The sequence below is a fragment of the Portunus trituberculatus genome, chromosome 49, assembly GCF_017591435.1.
Source record: "Portunus trituberculatus isolate SZX2019 chromosome 49, ASM1759143v1, whole genome shotgun sequence".
Taxonomy (NCBI): domain Eukaryota; kingdom Metazoa; phylum Arthropoda; class Malacostraca; order Decapoda; family Portunidae; genus Portunus; species Portunus trituberculatus.
In genome coordinates, this window is record NC_059303.1 from 336,595 (window position 1) to 355,704 (window position 19,110).

At 39.6% G+C, this 19,110-nt stretch overlaps 1 protein-coding gene across 1 annotated transcript in view; it reads right to left on the bottom strand.

Moving 5' to 3' along the window:
- The window catches only part of LOC123499320 (general transcription factor 3C polypeptide 3-like), a 414,223-nt gene that overhangs the window by 49,396 nt on the left and 345,717 nt on the right, over positions 1 to 19,110 (bottom strand). The window contains 1 exon segment of the mRNA XM_045247142.1: positions 8,416 to 8,634. Within this exon segment, the coding sequence (XP_045103077.1) occupies positions 8,416 to 8,634 (219 nt within the window).

Here is a 19,110-nt window from a genome sequence, read left to right on the forward strand (position 1 = left end):
GCTACAAAGACTCAACTGTTGCAGTCTACATAAGAAGAGCTATTATGCACTGCAGCAGGTGGAAAGATGTCCACAAGGAGATCACTCGATCCACCAACGTACTCTTCAACAACAGATTCAGCGTAGAAGAAATAAACAAACAAGTTAAGAGAATAATGGACAAATGACATAGGGGAAAAGAAGACAACAAGGAGGAAAAAGACAGCATCAAGATATACTACAAGGCACACTTCTCGACAAGTTATAAAGTGAACGAAAGAACAATATGGCAAATTGTCAAGAAAAATGTAACACCATCAAACCTTGCGAAGAAATTAATCCTCACCATCTATTACAAGAGTAAAAATATCAGCCACCTTCTACTTTGAAACAGCCCACCACAAGAAAAAGAAAAACGCAGCAGTCTCATGCTGTATATAGGTTCACTTGCACCCAAGGGAACTGTGCAGCCCTTCAATCAATCTATATTGGCATGATGACGATGCGATTGAGCAGAAGACTCAACTACCCCCTCACATCAGGCGTGCCCAAGAACCACCTAAAACAAGTACACAAGACAACACTAACAAGACAATACATAGAAGAAAACACAGAAGTAATTGCTGCAAAGACAATAGACGCCTCCCCATCATAGAAGTGCTTTACATTAAAAACTTGGGAGCCAAACCTCAACATACAAAATCTAGACAAGCAAGAGCTCTCAAGTAAGAAACGATGGGAGAACACACCTGCGAGCAGCCAATCAGACGCCGCCAGCCATCTGTATAAATATAGCACATGCTATAGTGCTGCCATTCTCATCTCAACCTCTGAGATGACAACTATCTCCATACTAACTAAAGAGAATAAGACACTCCTTAGAAAGAAAGATAGCTTATTAAAGAAAATAGCCAACGTTGAGTAAAGTACCACTTTGAATGAAACATATATATATATATATATATATATATATATATATATATATATATATATATATATATATATATATACACACTTAGCCCTTGGCTATCGCGCCCAATTGGGGCCGAAATAGCAGTGCCATAGCCGAAAACGCGATAGCCGAATTGATCTTGGCGTGAAGGCGGTTTTGGCCAATGAGCGCTCAGATATCCCATGACGTCATGGCTGGGCGCACGATAGCAGGCATCTGAGGTCACGATAATGAAATCTTAGCAGCTTTTCATGGGTGAGCGATAGCAATAAAACGCGATAGCCGAAGTCGTGATAGCCGAGGGTTGACTATATATATATATATATATATATATATATATATATATATATATATACAGTAAGTTCTCGTTATACGGTAGTACTTTATCTGGTAAATTCACAGTTACGGTATTTGGAAATTACTACCCTCAATTCGATATATGGTAAAAAAAATTCACAGATATGGTATCCGCTCATGTCATCCAAGAGGGCCAAGCGCGGGGGAGCAGGGGTGATGACGTCATCCATGCTACACCTCCCCGCCACTCACAGGACTGACTTCAACTTGACCACCCTTGGAGCCTGTTATCTCTTCCTCTCCCCCCCCCTTTTTTTAACTGCATTACATATTACTTACATGCATTACTAATTAGATGAATAAATGGAATATTAAAGGGTCTCTTGTAAGCACAAAGATATTCTTAATAATTATGGCAAATATTTAAAGCCTACTACCAGCGGCAAACCATGCAGCAACTGATAAAGGGCACAGATGGGCCTGGCAAGCCCACTATCAGAGAATGGTGGAAGTCGTATAACATCAAGCACGCCTTAGATAACATCAAGTCATCTTGGGATGAAGTGAAGATGTCTACCATGAACTTGGCATGGAATAAAGTAAGGCCAGAATATGCGCATGACTTCCCAGGCTTCGCTGAAGACGACATCGGTGCAGTCAGAAATGACATAGTAAATCTGTGCCATAGGGCTGGCTTCGATGAAGCTGATGATGATGATGGTCAAGATCTTTTGGAAAGCCATGCTGAACCTCTCTCAAATGATGAACTTATAGAGCAAGACAAGGCATCACAGGAAACAGAAAAAGAGGTAGACGAGGAAGAAGAACTTGTGCGTGACCTGGACATCAAAACTCTTAGAGAATGTCTCGGTGGTATCGAAAAAGCTCTGGAAACCCTGAAGGAACGTGACCCAAATCCTGCCAGGAGTAGCAAAGTGGCTCATGACATAGAGAAAAGTGTCAAGATTTATCAAGAAATCTATGATGAAAAAACAAGAAAAACCAAACAGTCCTCCATCTACTCGTTCTTCAGGCCAGTCAGACATGCCGTCCCTGTCACACCTGCCGACCCTGCTACAGCTGGCCCTTCCACATCCGCTGCCAACGGTTCTATAGCTGGCCCTTCCTTCATATCCTCTTTCTTTAAACCAGTGAAACGTTCCGACTCTGCTACAGCTTGCCCTTCCTCCATATCCTCTTTCTTCAAATCAGTGAAATGTGCCGACCCTGCTACAGCTGACCTTTCCACATCTTCTTCCGACAGTGCAGACGACGACGTCTTATCCTTGTCTGCACACTCAGCGGAAGATGAGTAAGGGCTGAAATCCGTATTGTCCCTTAGCCTCGGGAAGGACATCATCTGATAGAATACATGGCGAGTAAAAGGTAAATTAAAACGTTTTGTTCATTTCTTTTGCGCAGTACTTTACATTTTTTTTTTTTTATGACGATTTTCATGTATTTTAATTTTTGTAGGGGTGACTTTTGACGTGCTGAAATGTATTCCCTATTATTACATGTTATAATGGGTTCGGTATACGGTAATTTTGACTTACGGTAAGGTTTCCAGGAACGCATATGTACCGTATAACGGTATATATATATATATATATATATATATATATATATATATATATATATATATATATATATATATATATATATATATATATATATGCATGTAATTTTTTAAAGTATGAGTAACAAATTCCCCAAAATAGACAGACTATCCCATTGACCAGAATCATAACCACGCCCCCATTACCATTGTTTTATAATGGGAAAGTTATGTTTAAATAATGTGATGTCTCCAGAATGCAACTCTTGCATTAATCAAGTCTACATAAAAATCTACATAAAAATCTCACATTCATGTCATGTCATGTTTATCCATTACAATAGTCTGATGGAACAAACTCTGCAGCCTCTCTATCTCTCTCTCTCTCTCTCTCTCTCTCTCTCTCTCTCTCTCTCTCTCTCTCTCTCTCTCTCCATATTACTGCAACTATTATTTTTTAAACCAATAAAGATCAAGAAAGAATTTCCTTTTCTCTTTATAGTCATAGCTCTAGCCTCTTTATCAAAAATGCTAACTGAACTTTACTGGAGAGAGAGAGAGAGAGAGAGAGAGAGAGAGAGAGAGAGAGAGAGAGAGAGAGAGAGAGAGAGATAGCACACAATTTTGGCACACTTACAGGAAATTATCTGCAAAGGGCTGGAGTGGAGACCATGTATGTCTACTCAGCATGAGTGACTGAGTGACACTGACTGATGGACTGACAAGTGTTTGTGTAGAGCATGATGTTATAATGATGATCCATAACTATTCCATTTATTGCTTATATAATATTCTATTTGAAATCAGAAGATATCATCACATTCAGAAAATTTTGTTCTACAATATGGTATAGTTTTAGTAATTATTACTAGTTACTATAAATTTTTGCGATAAACTAAAAGGGTTAAGAATAATGCAGACACAATTTTTCACTTCAACTCATCATATTTCTGTTATCTATTTGCAAAGGTTACAATATGATCTTTAGATTCAGCAATAATTTCTGAGTGCAACAATATGAAATAAAATGTACTAAGTAAAGTATGAAGTGATATATGATGCAAAATATGAAAAGTATGAAAGGTATAAAGTTTTACCAGCCTATGTATTAGGCTGTTGAGCAAAATCCACTCTGACACATGTCAGGTATTCGTTGTCTTTGACTCAACCCTCGTTTTTTATTATCAGGTAGGTAGATAATGAAAAAGCCTGGATAACACAAATGGGTCTTTTGTTTACCAAATATGGTTGTATGTTTCCCTAGATTGTCGAGAAAATGCAAAATTTAGTCTACTTTAGTTTCCCTAACTACCTAAACCAAAACAAACTTAATCTAACTTAATGTAATGCTAAAACTAACTTAACAGTAATAGCCGAGTGTGCATAAAAACTTCATAGACATGAAGTACTACCACAACATGCAGCCATGTCATGCACTACTGACAAGGACCAATAATAACCATTAAATCACAAATGTATTATTATAATGCAAATAAACTTAAATAACCTTTCAGAAAGAGATAAAAGACACAAGACTGAAGAATCGCTACAGCCACCCATTGTTCCCCCTGAAACTGAAATTTTATATAACAATCTTCTGTGCTAGTTTCCTGGCTGCTGCAAGGATTTCAATATCAGACATTGATCCCCACAGATCGCTGCTACACAAACCACTTCATAACTGCAGCATTTAATGTAGCATAATTTCCAGTCGTTACATTTTTTCTCAGTATTCCTTTTTGCCATTTTCACTTGATGTATCCACACAGTATTCAACAGAATATTCTAATTTCTGATAGTCTGTTTTGCTATACCATATTCCTCACAAACACTCAAAACAATAGCTCTTTTCTTAAATTTTCTTATCAATTCCAGCTTTTATGCCATAGTTAACACCCTTGGGAAACGTAATTAAGAGTTCTAAGGTATTGAAAAAGCAAGTTTGTGAACTGAATCTGGACTAAACATGATGTTCATGAGTGTCAGCTGGACTTGTTTACAACCACCCAATGTAGCAGTGTTGCCATCTATTGGGCATTTCTTGCAATACATGAGGTGTGCACTATTTGAATTCATTTGTTGGCCGTCCGGGCTCAACTTATTAAATTGTCATCTGGACACTGTCCAATTAAACCAAAATTCAGATAAACAAGGGTTGAGTGTACTATATGTAGCAACAATCCTTTGATTGTTCCAGCCAAGAGGTGCATAAAAGTGTTTGATAGAGGATGCACACTGCAGGAAGCAGGAGGTGCAAATGCAGCCCTGGAGTACATGAACTGATTAATCTATTTTACATTAATTCCTATGGGGAAAAACGGTTTCATTTATTTTAATATTTAAATTCGCAAATTGCCTTCATGAATTAATTAAGTTCAAAAACCAAGATTTCACTGTATACAGTGGTACCTTGGAGTACGAATCCTTTTGAGTACGAACAACTTGGATTACGAACAAGAAAATTGTGATTTTTTGGCATTGGAGGACGAACTTTGCTTTGGAGTGCAAACAATAACAATCACGGTCAACAGATTGCACGCAGCACTGTGCAATCAGCTGACTGCATGCTGGGGCACCACACTGCCTCAGTGCCTCAGGAGTGTTGTTTGCAGTTGTTTGGTTATTGTTTTGTAGTGCCGGGGATAATAATATTAATTTTTTTTAGTTATTAAGATCATTGCCTAGAGTAGCAGCACACGTGGTCATGAGACATAGACAGACATATAGAAGATTCTAGAAGATCCGAGGGGAAGAGAGAGTATCCAGCTCATGAATTAAAAACCTTAACCCTTATAGCCCGTTAGGCACGATCGTGGCTCTTATATTAGAGCCCGTCAGGCATGATCGTGGGGGCTTTTGAGAAGCTGCGCTTTTTTATGCCGCACAGTTTGTTTATGTTTGAGACTATCTGTCATATATCGAGGCCTGTCATTGGCCTATTGTTTTCAAGATGATGGACACTTAGCCAATCATGTATCAGCTTTTACAAGGATATGTTTGTGTAGGTGTGAGGGCACCAAGCGTGAGGATGGTGAGAGCACTTATGTCAGTATGCTGTATTTTATCATTTTTTATGTATTTCTTGGTGAGATATAAGATATACAAGTATTTCCATGGATAAATAAGCAGTTCAGAAACATATTATGATGCATGACAATATTGGAATTATTTTTATCTCATTATTGGTTCAGATAAGAGTGCGTAGTGCTGGCTTGATGGAGTCAGCTGAGGAGGATGTGTTGATGCTTGTTTCTGACCGCGAAGAAGTTGAATTTTCATTATACAGTGGTACCTCGACATATGAATTTAATTTGTTCCATGATAATAGTTGTATATATATATATATATATATATATATATATATATATATATATATATATATATATATATATATATATATATATATATATAAAGAATTGTATATCAAATAAATTTTTCCCATATAAATTAATGGAAATAGAATTAATTTGTTCTTGTGATATGAATTTACCCCCCAAAAATGAACATACTTTAAATACCAACCAAATGTAGATTTAATATAAGATAAATACAATGTTTATTGTATGCATGATATAAATTAACTATATTGCCCAAAAAAACAACTTAATCTGCAAAACTCAGGACACATCGATAGACGTTCATCACGCAAGACTTGGGGCACGTTGATAAACATTTAGGCTTTTTACGACTATATTTTGGCTATTTTCTTTGCTTTTGAGCTGGCAACACTCATCAGGTGTAAACATATGCTCTACGTCACTGTATCACCAACGATGGAAGGTGGGAGCGACAGTGATTTCACTGTATCTGATTCCGCCACCTCTCACGCGCGCCTTACTTACCTCAGGTCTCTCGCCATGTTACGGGGAGACAACTTTTGAATGAGAGTGGTATCAGAACAGGCGACAGGAGAGAGAGAGAGAGAGAGAGAGAGAGAGAGAGAGAGAGAGAGAGAGAGAGAGAGAGAGAGAGAATACAAGGGGCCTGTTTTCTATCGCTCTAGCCAAGGCCGTTGAACCCGATTGGATGCAAGGCCATGTAAACCGATGATACCTCATTCAACCTAAGATATTTTGGTAACCATGACATCTAGAGACTTCTGGTTTTTTGCACTGCAAAGAGGAAGAGTTGCTTGTGGGCAAAACACAATTTGTACTCTCTCATTTATTGAATTTCTGAGTGTAATCAGTATGTGAATACATGCTATTTTGTGTGTTTCTCGCCAAACTTTTACTTTTGGGACCCATGAGTTCACAAAACTTAATAAAAAATACACACTGCCGAGGAGCACAGACACATACATGCACAAAGGATGAACGACGGTAAACAACGCGAACTGAATGTTCGGGTGGATGTGGGTAGCCGAGCGATCGCTGCACCATCTACCGATGGCTATTCGTATCTTAAAAATATCTTCGTATTTCAAGGCGTAAATTTTATGAAACTTTTTGTCATATATCAAAAAAATTGTATGCTGGAGCAATCACATCTTGAGGTATTACTGTATTACAATTTGCTTACTTCCCTGATTTATTTTCCATAATGAATGCAGTATATCAAAGAAAAACTTATTGGCTTATATAGGAGTGTGTGGTGCTGGCTTGATGGAGTCACATGAGGAGGATGTGGTGGCGCTTGTTTCTGACCACGAGAAGTTGAATTTTCATTTTATTACATTTTGCTTACTTTGAGGCTTTATTTTTCTATCTTTTATAGCTATAGCATAAAAGCAGTAGTAGTATATATAGTAATAGTATTCAAAAAATAAGAAATTAGGTGGAAAGTAGAATTTTTTTGGTCTTGGGAGGTGGTTTGGAATGAATTATAATTTCTTCCATAAGAATACATGTATTTTGATGCTTTGGAGTAAGAACGTTTTGAATTAAGAACAAAATTTTGAACGGATTAAGTTTGTATTCCAATGCACCACTGTATATCTTAAATATTAGAAAAAAATGAAAAGAATAAAAAGAAATATAGAGTCAACTATAGTCAATAGAAATATTATATTTATCGAGATATTTTAAGAGTGTTACTTACTCATAATTTATGATTCACTTACATGTACAGGTAACCCTGTGTATAATTAACTACTTTGATGGAATTTGCTCTATTCAATGGTTATTGGTTGTTAATATTGGAGAGTCATTCACTAAAGCATATTCAAACACTGGTCATAGAAGTTTTGCAAATTTTCTTCAGCATTTATTTAAAATCAGTTTACTATATGTAGTGTTTGTTAAGAAGACTCTGAGAACTTATTATTTTCATTTATGATGATAAAGTTTGTTAAATACAAGGTTTGTCAGATGAACTTGAAGCGGTTGGTATAGCCAGCATATATACAAATCCTCTCCTACTACAAAACATCAATGTTATGAATATTATGAGATATGAGTTCAGTGCAATACCTTTAGAAGAAAGCAAGTGCAAAACTTTAAATGATACTATTTATATAAATCTAATAAAATAACAACTTATAAATACAATGATCATCAAACAGCTGTCTGAAAGTAAACTTGTTTATAAGTCAGAAGCCATAATGTAAATCTACAATACCATCAATGGTGATATACAACCTTTGCGTATAATCATGCTATCTAGACCAACACCAGCAGACCTCCCTCACCGGATGCAGTAGCTTCACTCCACCATGCTGTACCAGGATCTCAATGCAGCGGAAGTGTTCCTGCTGGTGCATCAGCACCTCCAGCATCAGGTTAACATCCTCAGGGGTGACATAGGATGGGTACTTCTTAAAGGCTGTTTCCATGGCATCACGGGCCAGATGGACATCCTTGTTCTCATAATGTATCTTGGCAATCTCCTTGGCCAGCTTAAGACCATCCTGTAAACCAGAAGTAGTAGTAATGCTAAACCAACACTTCAGTGCTCTGTATTGAAGAATTTGCAACACTAGTCTTGGTCATCCTATCCAACAAAGGTAAGATGACATTCAAAATAGATTAGGAAAAAATAATAAGACAGATACATCATCTAAGATCACTTCAGTCACTGCTAGAAATACCCTTAGGATTGTATGAACATAATTATTCCAAGTTCATCATATACTGTTACACTCTGTTCTTCCGTTCTGAAAGACATCTTAAGCATTCTACCTTCATTTCTTCCTTGGACACCTCCACACCATTGCAGTGAACTTAACCATTCTGCAATTCCTAAAGCTTGCTACTTTATGTCCATAATCAAAGATATTTCCATACAGTAACCTCCACATAAGTCAGACTAATTAGGGAGAAGACCAATCCAAGAAATTTACTATAGTTAAACAAAACATGATCCCCATGTATGGGGATCACAGATTGTAGAGGAATTCGCTGCAGGACTTAGCCCTGTTAATGGGCCAAATATTTAGAATTAGAATATAATGTATTGTGTACTTGTAAGTGTATCTTTAAGTACTGATGACGAGGTCGCTGTGCGACTGATACATGATAACCTAGATGGGCCTTGGTGGCCCTTTGTTATCTTATTATTTATGTTATGTTATGTTAAGTCATCCAAAAATTGGAATTACACGAGGGATTTTTTTTCACATTTTGAAAGGCTGTTACCATCAATAGTTGATATGATCTGTGTAATTTATTATGAAAATAGTTTCTACCATAGAGTCTGTACACTTGACAGGTATCAGAATGTTTTTTTTTGCAACAGCCTGTTACACAGGCAGGCAAAATTCTATACCCTTCATACTCTTTCATATTTTGGGTCATATTTCTCTTCAAACTTTACTTAGTACATTTCATTCTGTGAAAGAAGGAAACAAGAGATAGGATGTTTATATTAATATTTTATGTATATGTGGTGTGATTTTGACAACTGATGTGTTATTTGATATTTGAGATGTTACTTAAGGGCATGCTGTGGTCGAGATTTGAAAAATTAATTAAAAAAAGTTATAGGATTTATGACTTGAAATTTTCAGAATATTATAAGCTACTAGTAGTCTTTAGTGTGTATGAATATGAATCTGATAGAGTAACGACGTCATGACTTCATGACATCATACAGGCCTTAATGCAAGTTTTTTTAAATGTGCTTTGGCATGGATATAGTACATGAAAGATGCCTAAAGAAATGTAGAGAACACTTTTTTTAAATTTCTTCATACGTCACGAGATATGATTTTTTTTAAAGTTTTTGCATTTCATGATGTCATCAAAACAGCATGAAAAGCAGTTATTTTGCCTCATTAGGAATTTTCTAATCTCTTTAGGTAAAAACCAGTCTGAAAAAATGTAATTTTTAATGCTAAAATTAATTTCTTCACTTACCTGTTTTTCATACAAAAAACTAGCAGTTCCACTGTCTCACTTACTTTCGTCCGCTGAGATTACAAAAATTTCCGCCTGGCGCTACACCTGCCAGTGCGGTGCCCGGCGCTGCCGATGGGATCGGCAGGGGAGGGCACCTGTTTTTGTATGAAAAACAGGTAAGTGAAGAAATTAATTTTAGCATTAAACATTACATTTCTATCACAGACACCTGTTTTCCATACAAAAAACTACAGACTCCAACATTTTAGGAGGTGAGAGTCGACACGATGTGGCAAGTGTAAAGGGTGAAATAACTGTCCGTTGTGGAGACACTAACCCATGGTAGAGGTTGACGTGGAGAAGAGGGTGCTGGAGAATGCAATCAGGTGCATGGGAGTACTCTGTGACCCATGTGCCTCAAGAATTAGAGCCCAGGTGACCAGTGGTGAGTGTCCTAGGAGTGTGCCTATGCCTATGACTGGAGGGCTGAGGAGAGAGCCCCATCCTGGTTACTGACCCTCTACCCCCTGGCTGAAGGTGCCAAGACTGTACAAACAAGTCGGATGTCGTGGGCACGGACCTTAAGCTCGCGGCAGGAAGGGTCAGGGAAGGAAGCGTGGGCCGATTTGATGATGTCCTGTAGGAAGAAGGAAATTGCTCCTTTGGACATAGGTCTGGGAGGACATCTGACAGCAAGAAAGAGGTTGCGGGGTCTTGTAGGCAAAGCCGTCCTATGCAGGTAGTGACGAAGCACCCGAATGGGACATAGGAGTCTCTCTACATCCTGAGAACCCAGGACGGTGGCAAGGCTCTTAATACGAAACTCCCGAGGAGTACTGTGGGCGTCAGTATCCGTCTTAGCAATAAATTCAAGAAGATAAGAGACCAGCAGATTCTGTCCCTGCCACCTCGTCTTGTGAGAGAGTGCTTGGATCTCTCCTACCCTCTGTGCTGTAGCAAGAGCAAGCAGAAAAAGAGACTTTTTAGTCAGGTCTCTGATAGACGAGAGTCGCAGAGGTTCAAAGGGAGCCTTGGTTAGGAAGCGAAGAACGACATCCAAGTTCCAGGAAGGCCGAAGATTCCTGCCAGGCCTCTGTGGCTGGGAAGAGCAGGCTCTGACAATAAACCTCAGTACCTGGTCGTTGTTGAGGTCCAACCCTCTGATTGCCAGGACGCTGTTAAGCATGGCTTTGTAGCCCTTGATAGCAGAGATGGAAAGATGGTAATCCTGACACAAAAAAACAAGAAAATCTGCAACTTTCTGGACCGTGCGGTTAGAAACGGTATGCCCGTTGTCCTTGCACCATTTCCTGTACCTCTTCCACTTGTGTTGATAGTTTAAAGAAGTAGAGGGCCTCTTATCATGCGCCAAGAACTCCGCCACCTTAGAGGAGAAGCCTCTGTATTTCATGTATTGCTTGACAGTCTCCACCCTGTCAGCTGAAGCCTGTGGAGACTGCGGTGGAACCTGTGGGAGTGGGGCTGAGTCAAAGAGGTCCCGCCGAAGCAGAAGGCGTCGGGGTGGCTCTCATGGCGCCTTCAACAGGTATGGAAACTACTCTCTCTTGGGCCAGAATGGCACAATCAAGATGAGCCTGGTGTTGCTGGAAGCCCGAAGTTTGTTGAGCACCTTCCTGATGAGAAGAAAAGGAGGGAAGGCATACAGGTCTTGGTTGTCCCAATTGTAAAGAAAGATTTAGATTTTATACATTTTATTTAGCCAAATATACATCAGACCAGAAGTCACAACAGAATATTAAGGCTAAGCCTTTTGAGAGTAATCTCTCTTAAGGGGAGAGTCCGGTTTGGAGACCCCAAAAATATAAAAAAAATGACTTTTTGTGAAAAAAATATATTTGGTAGGTATACATTTTGGCAACTATCTCGCAAAGATTTAAAAGGAAACTTGCGATAGTTTCCCTTTAAATCCCGTTTAAAGGTCCCGCGCTCAACCACGTGCAGCTGTGCGTTTGTTTACATCAGCAGAGTAAGTTTTTTTTCACCCAATTCTACGAAAAAATGCTAAAATCTGAACTTTTTTTTGTGTGGATATGATATGGCAAGACTGACGACGAGTCTGTGTGGTATCAGTGTTCGGTGGGTCGGTCACAGGGCTCAGTGCTCTCGTAGCTACAGTCACGCCAGCCACGCTCACGCTCAGCCCATATCTCAAAACATAAGTTATTCCCCTTCTAACGTTAACCTTGGAGCCAGTTTTAGCTTGATTTCAATGAAACAAAGACTAAAAGGCAGAGGAATACTTTCTCTTCAAATCATCGTCGCTGTTTTTTTTATATATGTCTGGTTTAATTTTATATTAATATTTTTTTGGTCAAAAAAAGGCAAAAAAAAACACATTTAAAAAAAAAATCATAAAACAAATTCAAAAGCTGAAATGAAAAATCTAACGACGAAGAAACATTTCATATTATAACGTCTCTAAGTCACAGAAAAATGAAGGTTGTGGGGCCAATAATAACGACGGAGATTCGCTTTTAAATTTTCGTTGTAGTTGTAGTTGGAGGGGGGGGGACAAGAATGGGGGTCAATGTCTAATGTTGATGTAAATGATGCCAATACTTCACAACATAAAAATCAGAGCGATTCATGCATATTTACCGGAGATATGGCACCCCCGATCTAAACCGGACTCTCCCCTTAAAGGCCCACTAATTTGTTAATTTTTAAACAGCATCTGTGGCAATTGCTTGAAGATCTTGAAATGAAGAGACAAAGTTTGGGATCCTGTAGTTGACATACGTGGCAAAGAGATCAACTGTCGGGTAGCCCCAAACCCGCCACAGTTGACGGCACACGTCCATGTGAAGGGTCCACTCCGTGGACAGAATCTGGTGGCGCCTGCTGAGGCAGTCGGCAACCACGTTGTCGGAGCCCCACACATACTGAGTCAAAATCCCCACCGAATGAGCCTCGGCCCAGTCTAAGATATCCCGAGCCTCATTGTTGAGGAGAGTGGAGTGGGTACCACCCTCCTTGCTCAGGTACACGAGCGCCGTGGTGTTGTTGGAGAAAACCGCAACAGAATTCCGCAGCACGTCCACAAAGTGTTGGAGCCCCAGGCGAATCACCCTAAGTTCCAGGACTTTGATATGGAGAGACTTCTCTTTGGTGTTCCAGAGGCCACTCACAGAATCCTAAAGGAGAGAAGCCCCCACCCTTCGTTTGAGGCATCCGTAGAGAGAAAGATGTCCGGAAGAGTTAGATGGAGGGATTGACCCTGAGCTAAGTTCTGGTCCTCCAGCCACCACTCCAGGTCCCGGCGAGTGTTGAGGTCCCAGGATACAGGATGGTCGTCCGCCATTAACTGCCTGTCCCACTGCAGGTTCAGCTGAATCTGAACAAGGCGCATTCTTCTCCTCGATCCTGGCACTAGATGAATGAGGGAGGACAAGTGTCCGAGAAGACGCAACCAGCCCTTTGTAGGTGGAGATGGAAAACTGATGAAGGAACGAATTGTATTCCGTAGGTTGTATTTACCTATTTGTGTATTACAGGACCTGAGCTAAGCTTTCTGTGTCCTGTCTCCTTGTCTACTCCTGTCATATCTTCTCTCTTTCATCTGATTGACGCACACCGCGTCAACGACATCACTGCTCAGTTTATTCCACTTATCAATACTACAATGCGGGAAACTACTTTCTCACGTCATTTAAACAGATGTCTTTTATTAGTTTTTTTCCATGTCCTCGGAGATGATTGCTTGTGGTCACCTTCATCAATTCTCTGTACAATATGTCAATCTTGTTCACCAATTTATACATAGTTATCTTGTCACCCCTTGTTCTTCTCTCTTCTAATGTGGTCAGCCCCAGTTCCTTCAGTCTTTCCTCATAGTCTAACTCCTTGAATCCTGGTACCATCCTTGTTGCCAGCCTCTGTACCCATTCCACCTTCTTCACATTTTTCTTCATGTGTGGTGACCAGACGCAAGCTGCATATTCTAACTGGGGTCTTATTAAAGTGCATAGTATCTTCTTCATCATTCCTTCATCTAGGTAGTGGATTGCAAGACTAATATTTTGAAGCATATTACATGTTTTCCCAAACATCTTGTTTATGTGTTTCTCCGGTGACAGAGTGTTTTGCACGGTTACTCCTAAGTCTTTCTCCTCATTGGTCTCTTCAATTTTCTCATCTCCCAGCCTGTAATCCTTGTTTGGTCTGTATCTACTTCTTCCCATTTTCATAACATGACTCTTCTTTATATTAAATTCCATCTGCCACTCTTTACTCCACTCATATATTTTATCAAGATCTTCCTGTAACTTGTTACAATCTTCCACATTCTTTACTCTCCTCATAATTTTAGTATTGTCCGCGAACATATTCATGTAACTGTCTATTCCTACTGGCATATCATTAACATAAATAAAAAACATGATGGGACCCAGCACTGACCCTTGTGGAACTCCATTGGTTACCTTCTTCCACTCGGACTTCTTTCCTTTCACCACTGTTCGCATTTTTCTTCCCACTAAGTAATTTTCCATCCATTTTGCTAGTTTATCACTTACCCCTCCAATCTTCTTTAGTTTCCACATCAGTCTATTGTGCGGCACTTTATCAAAGTCCTTTCTCAAGTCCAGGTAAATAGCATCCACTCATCCCCCTCTATGTTGTAGTATATCAGTCACTCTTGAATAAAAACATAATAAATTGGATACGCACGATCTTCCTTTTCTGAAACCAAACTGCCTTTCACTCAGGATGTTTTCACTTTCTAGATACTCACTCCACTTATCTTTAATTACTTCTTCACATACCTTGCACAATATACTAGTGAACGATACTGGTCTGTAATTTAACAGTTCCATTCTACTTCCATTCTTATATATAGGCACAATGTCAGCTCTTTTCCACTCTTTCGGGACTATTCCTGTTTGTATGGAGGTTTCCACAATATCAAATATGGGGTTCAACAATTGATCTTTACATTCTTTCAGCAACCTCCCAGATATGCCATCAGGCCCCACTGATTTATTAATATCCAAGTTACTTATAATTTTCCTTATATCTTCTTTAGTAACCATGATGTCGTGCATTTGCTTTATTTCCGTAGGTTTTTCTCCTGTAAAATGCTCCTCCTTTGTAAACACTTTACAAAAGTTGTTGTTCAATATTTCAGCTATATCTCTAGCATCTTCATATACTTCTTCCCCAACTTTTACTTTTTCTATTGCCTCCCTTTTATTTAATTTTCCATTTATGAAATTGTAAAACATTTTGGGGTCACTATCACAGTTTTCCACCTCTCTCTGTTCATATTCCATTTGTGCATTTCTCCTTACTTCAACATATCTATTCCTTGCTGTTTTGTAAACTTCTCTTGATAATACTTCACTGTTCTTAAGTTTCTTCCCTGCCTTTTCTTTGTTCTTTTTTGCTTCTTCACAATTTCCATTAAACCACTGCTTATTATTTAAAGTCCTCATTCTGTGATATGGCACAAACTTCTTCACAGCACAGTTATATAAATCCATAAATTTATCATATTTGAATTGCATATCCACTTCCTGGTACACAACAGACCAGTCAATTTCATTAAAGAACTCTCTTATATGGTTGTAATTTGCCGACATAATTTAATTTTTCCTCCTTGTACTCCACACTCTTTTCCATGCTTAATTCTGTATCCAGCTCAAATCTTAGGACATCATGGTTGCTTTTCCCCAAGGGACATTCATGTTCAATTTCCTCTTTTATTGAGATGCCCCTGATGAATACCAAATCTATCCTCGCTGCAACATCCTGTCCCCCTGCACCTTGTTGGTGATCTCACCCACTGTGTCATCAAGTTATTTGTTGCTACGTTTAACAATTCCTCTGCCCACTCACCACCATTCACCACTTCGTAGTCTTCCCACACTATTTCCTTACAGTTAAAGTTCCCGACTATCATTCCTCTATCCTTTCTGGTGAGTTCCTGTTCCCCTGCGTCAGGAAAACCCTCAAAGGAGAAGAGCGAATCAGCATCCCGAGGAAGGTTTTCTGCTCTGGAGTCAAGGAAGACTTCTCCCAATCTATGCGATGCCTGCAAGTTATCAGTGAAGTGAAGCGCTCGCAATATATTGACAAATCTGTTCACTGGCATGGCCTTGCTGAAAATTGGTGTCTGGACTACAAGGTCAGTGGTCCAATAATCTCTGTAGTTATTTTTCTTGACCACTCCCATCAGCATCACCAGGGCCAAAAAAACCATCTCAGGTAGTGCAACATAACATAACATAAATAATAGGATAACAAAGGACAACCAGGGCCCATCTATGTTATCCTGTATCAGTCGCACAGCGACCTCGTCATCAGTACTTAAAGATACACTTACAAGTACACAATACATTATATACTAATTCTAAATATTTGGCCCATTAACAGGGCTAAGTCCTGCAGCGAATTCCTCTACAATCTGTGATCCCCATACATGGGGATCATGTCTTGTTTAACTATAGTAAATTTCTTATAAAAACTATCATGCAGCGCTATACATAATTATAAATCTAATAAATTTAAGTGCTTATCTAATCTGTTTTTTAAACATTGTCAAACTAGTGCTATTTACAACCCTCTCTGGCAATGCATTCCAGAAGTCTACCACCCTATGACTAAAGAAATATTTTCTTATATCTAACCTGCAGCCTTTTTTTCTAATCTTCCTGCCATGATTTCTAGTCCTACTTCCCTCCTCTATGGTAAAGAAAGATCTCACATCTATGTAGTTTGTATCTGAGAACATTTTAAATAACTCTATCATATCTGCTCTTATACATCTCCTCTCAAATGAAAACATGTTTAATTCCTTTAATCTATCTCTATACTCCAGGCGCTTTAATGCTGGTATCATCCTAGTTGCTCTTCTCTGAACTGCTTCTAACATGTTGATATCCTGCCTATAATTGGGTGACCAGGCCTGTATGCAATACTCTAAATGGGGCCTAACATAGGAATTATATAAGCTACACACCACTTCCTTACTTTTATAACTAACATTTCTATTTATAAAACCCAGGATCCTATTTGCCCTATTTCTTGCTTCTAAACATTGCTTTGAAAATTTCATAGTCCTGTCTATCACTACTCCTAAATCCTTTCCCTCCTCTACTGCCTCTAGCCAACATCCCTCCATCTCATAGCTAAAGTTTGTGTTGTCTTTACTTAAATGCATAACCTGACACTTTTTAGAATTAAACTCCATCTGCCACCTATCTGCCCATGCTATCAGCCTGTCCAGGTTTCGTTGTATTCTGTAATTGTCCTTTTCACCCTGTACTGCACATGCTATCTTAGTATCATCTGCAAATTTTGATACTTTGCTACTAATTCCTATATCTAAATCGTTAATGTACACCAAGAAAAGAAGAGGTCCTAGCACTGATCCTTGGGGTACCCCACTAACCACTTCCTTCCACTCAGACATTGCCCCATTTAATACTACTCTCTGTTTCCTATCAGAAAGCCATTCACTAATCCAATCAACTAACCTACCCCCTATCCCATGTAGTCTCAATTTGTACACTAGCCTCCTATGCGGTACTTTATCAAACGCCTTGCTAAAATCTAGATATATAACATCTATATTATTTCCATCATCTAACTCCTTGGTAATATATTCTAAGATATCGAGCAAATTTGTAAGACAGGCCCTCCCTGATCTAAAGCCATGTTGGGTATCTCTAATTAATCTATTCTCATTTAAATGTTCCCAAATACTAGATGCTGTCTCCTTATTTGGAATCCTAATCTTATTCTCTTCTATTTGCACCTGGAAATCTTTCCTAATCTTTTCACTATCACTGTTTATCCTATCTAATTTATGTCTAACATCTTTCTTCTGGAATGCATTTGCTACCTCACCCCCTACACTCCATCCCAACTCCCCCCTCCAGACATCCACTCAGCACATCCACACTCTTCCTACTCAGATGCATACCATCCCTAGCATACAAATCCCTTCGCCCATAGAACCTATCCCATACATCCACAAAGCTGACACCCACATCCTTACACATCCCTTTTACCCGATCATTCACACCAATGGCCCTAGACAACCATTCCCTGCTAACATACACACGAGGCAAGATTCCTGACACTACACACCTCCTACCACTCTCCCTTATCTTGCCTAACATTTCCCGAAATCTTGCCACTAACTCCTCCGACCCACCTGCTCTGACATCGTTCTCACCTACGTGCAAAACTACTACACCCTCCCTCTCCATCCCCCCCAACCCTCTTCTGCACCTCCTCACTCACTGCCTTCACACCTGCACCAGGCATACACATGTTCGTCCTCCTATCCCTGTCTTTCCCACAGAAAGTGCTATCTAAGTACCTAACCTGAGAGTCACCCACCACACACACCTGAGGCGTGCTAGGCACAACCCTCCTCCTCTCCTCTACCCCCTTCTCTCTCCTTTCACTCACCACAACCACTTCATTCACTCCATTCTCACTCTCCCCCTCCCCTCTCCAACAAACCAAACCTATTTTCACACTCAACAGGTTTAGTCCTATCCTCCCTAACTGCCTCCGCTTTCCTTCCCCTCGCAACCTGCCATCTCTGTCCATCCTGACTACTATCTTTCCCAGTCTGGCTCGCCTGCTCCCTCTTCCCCACTCTGCTCTTCCCGACAGAGGGCCAAGCCACCCTGTCACCCTCAGAAGGTCCAACCTTCGGCCTAACACTGATCTCCTGCCTAATTTTTTCCACTGCCTCCCCAAGCCTCTTAACATCCTCCTTCAACTCAAAGATGAGAACTTCGTTCGCACTTTTCCCCTCACTTAGCTTTCTCATTTCCTCTCGCAATTCTCGGTGCTCAAGAGAAAGAATTAAATTCTCGCTCTTGACCCTACACACCATACACTCAGAAAAGTCAACGACCTTCCTGTCATGCCCACACATCTCACACACAACAAACTCGCCCAATCCCACCTGAACACTCTCTTTCACGCACTCAATCACACTCTGATATACTTCAGTAGCTGCCGCCATACTAATTTACAATCTGTTAACTCACAAACAAATAAAAATA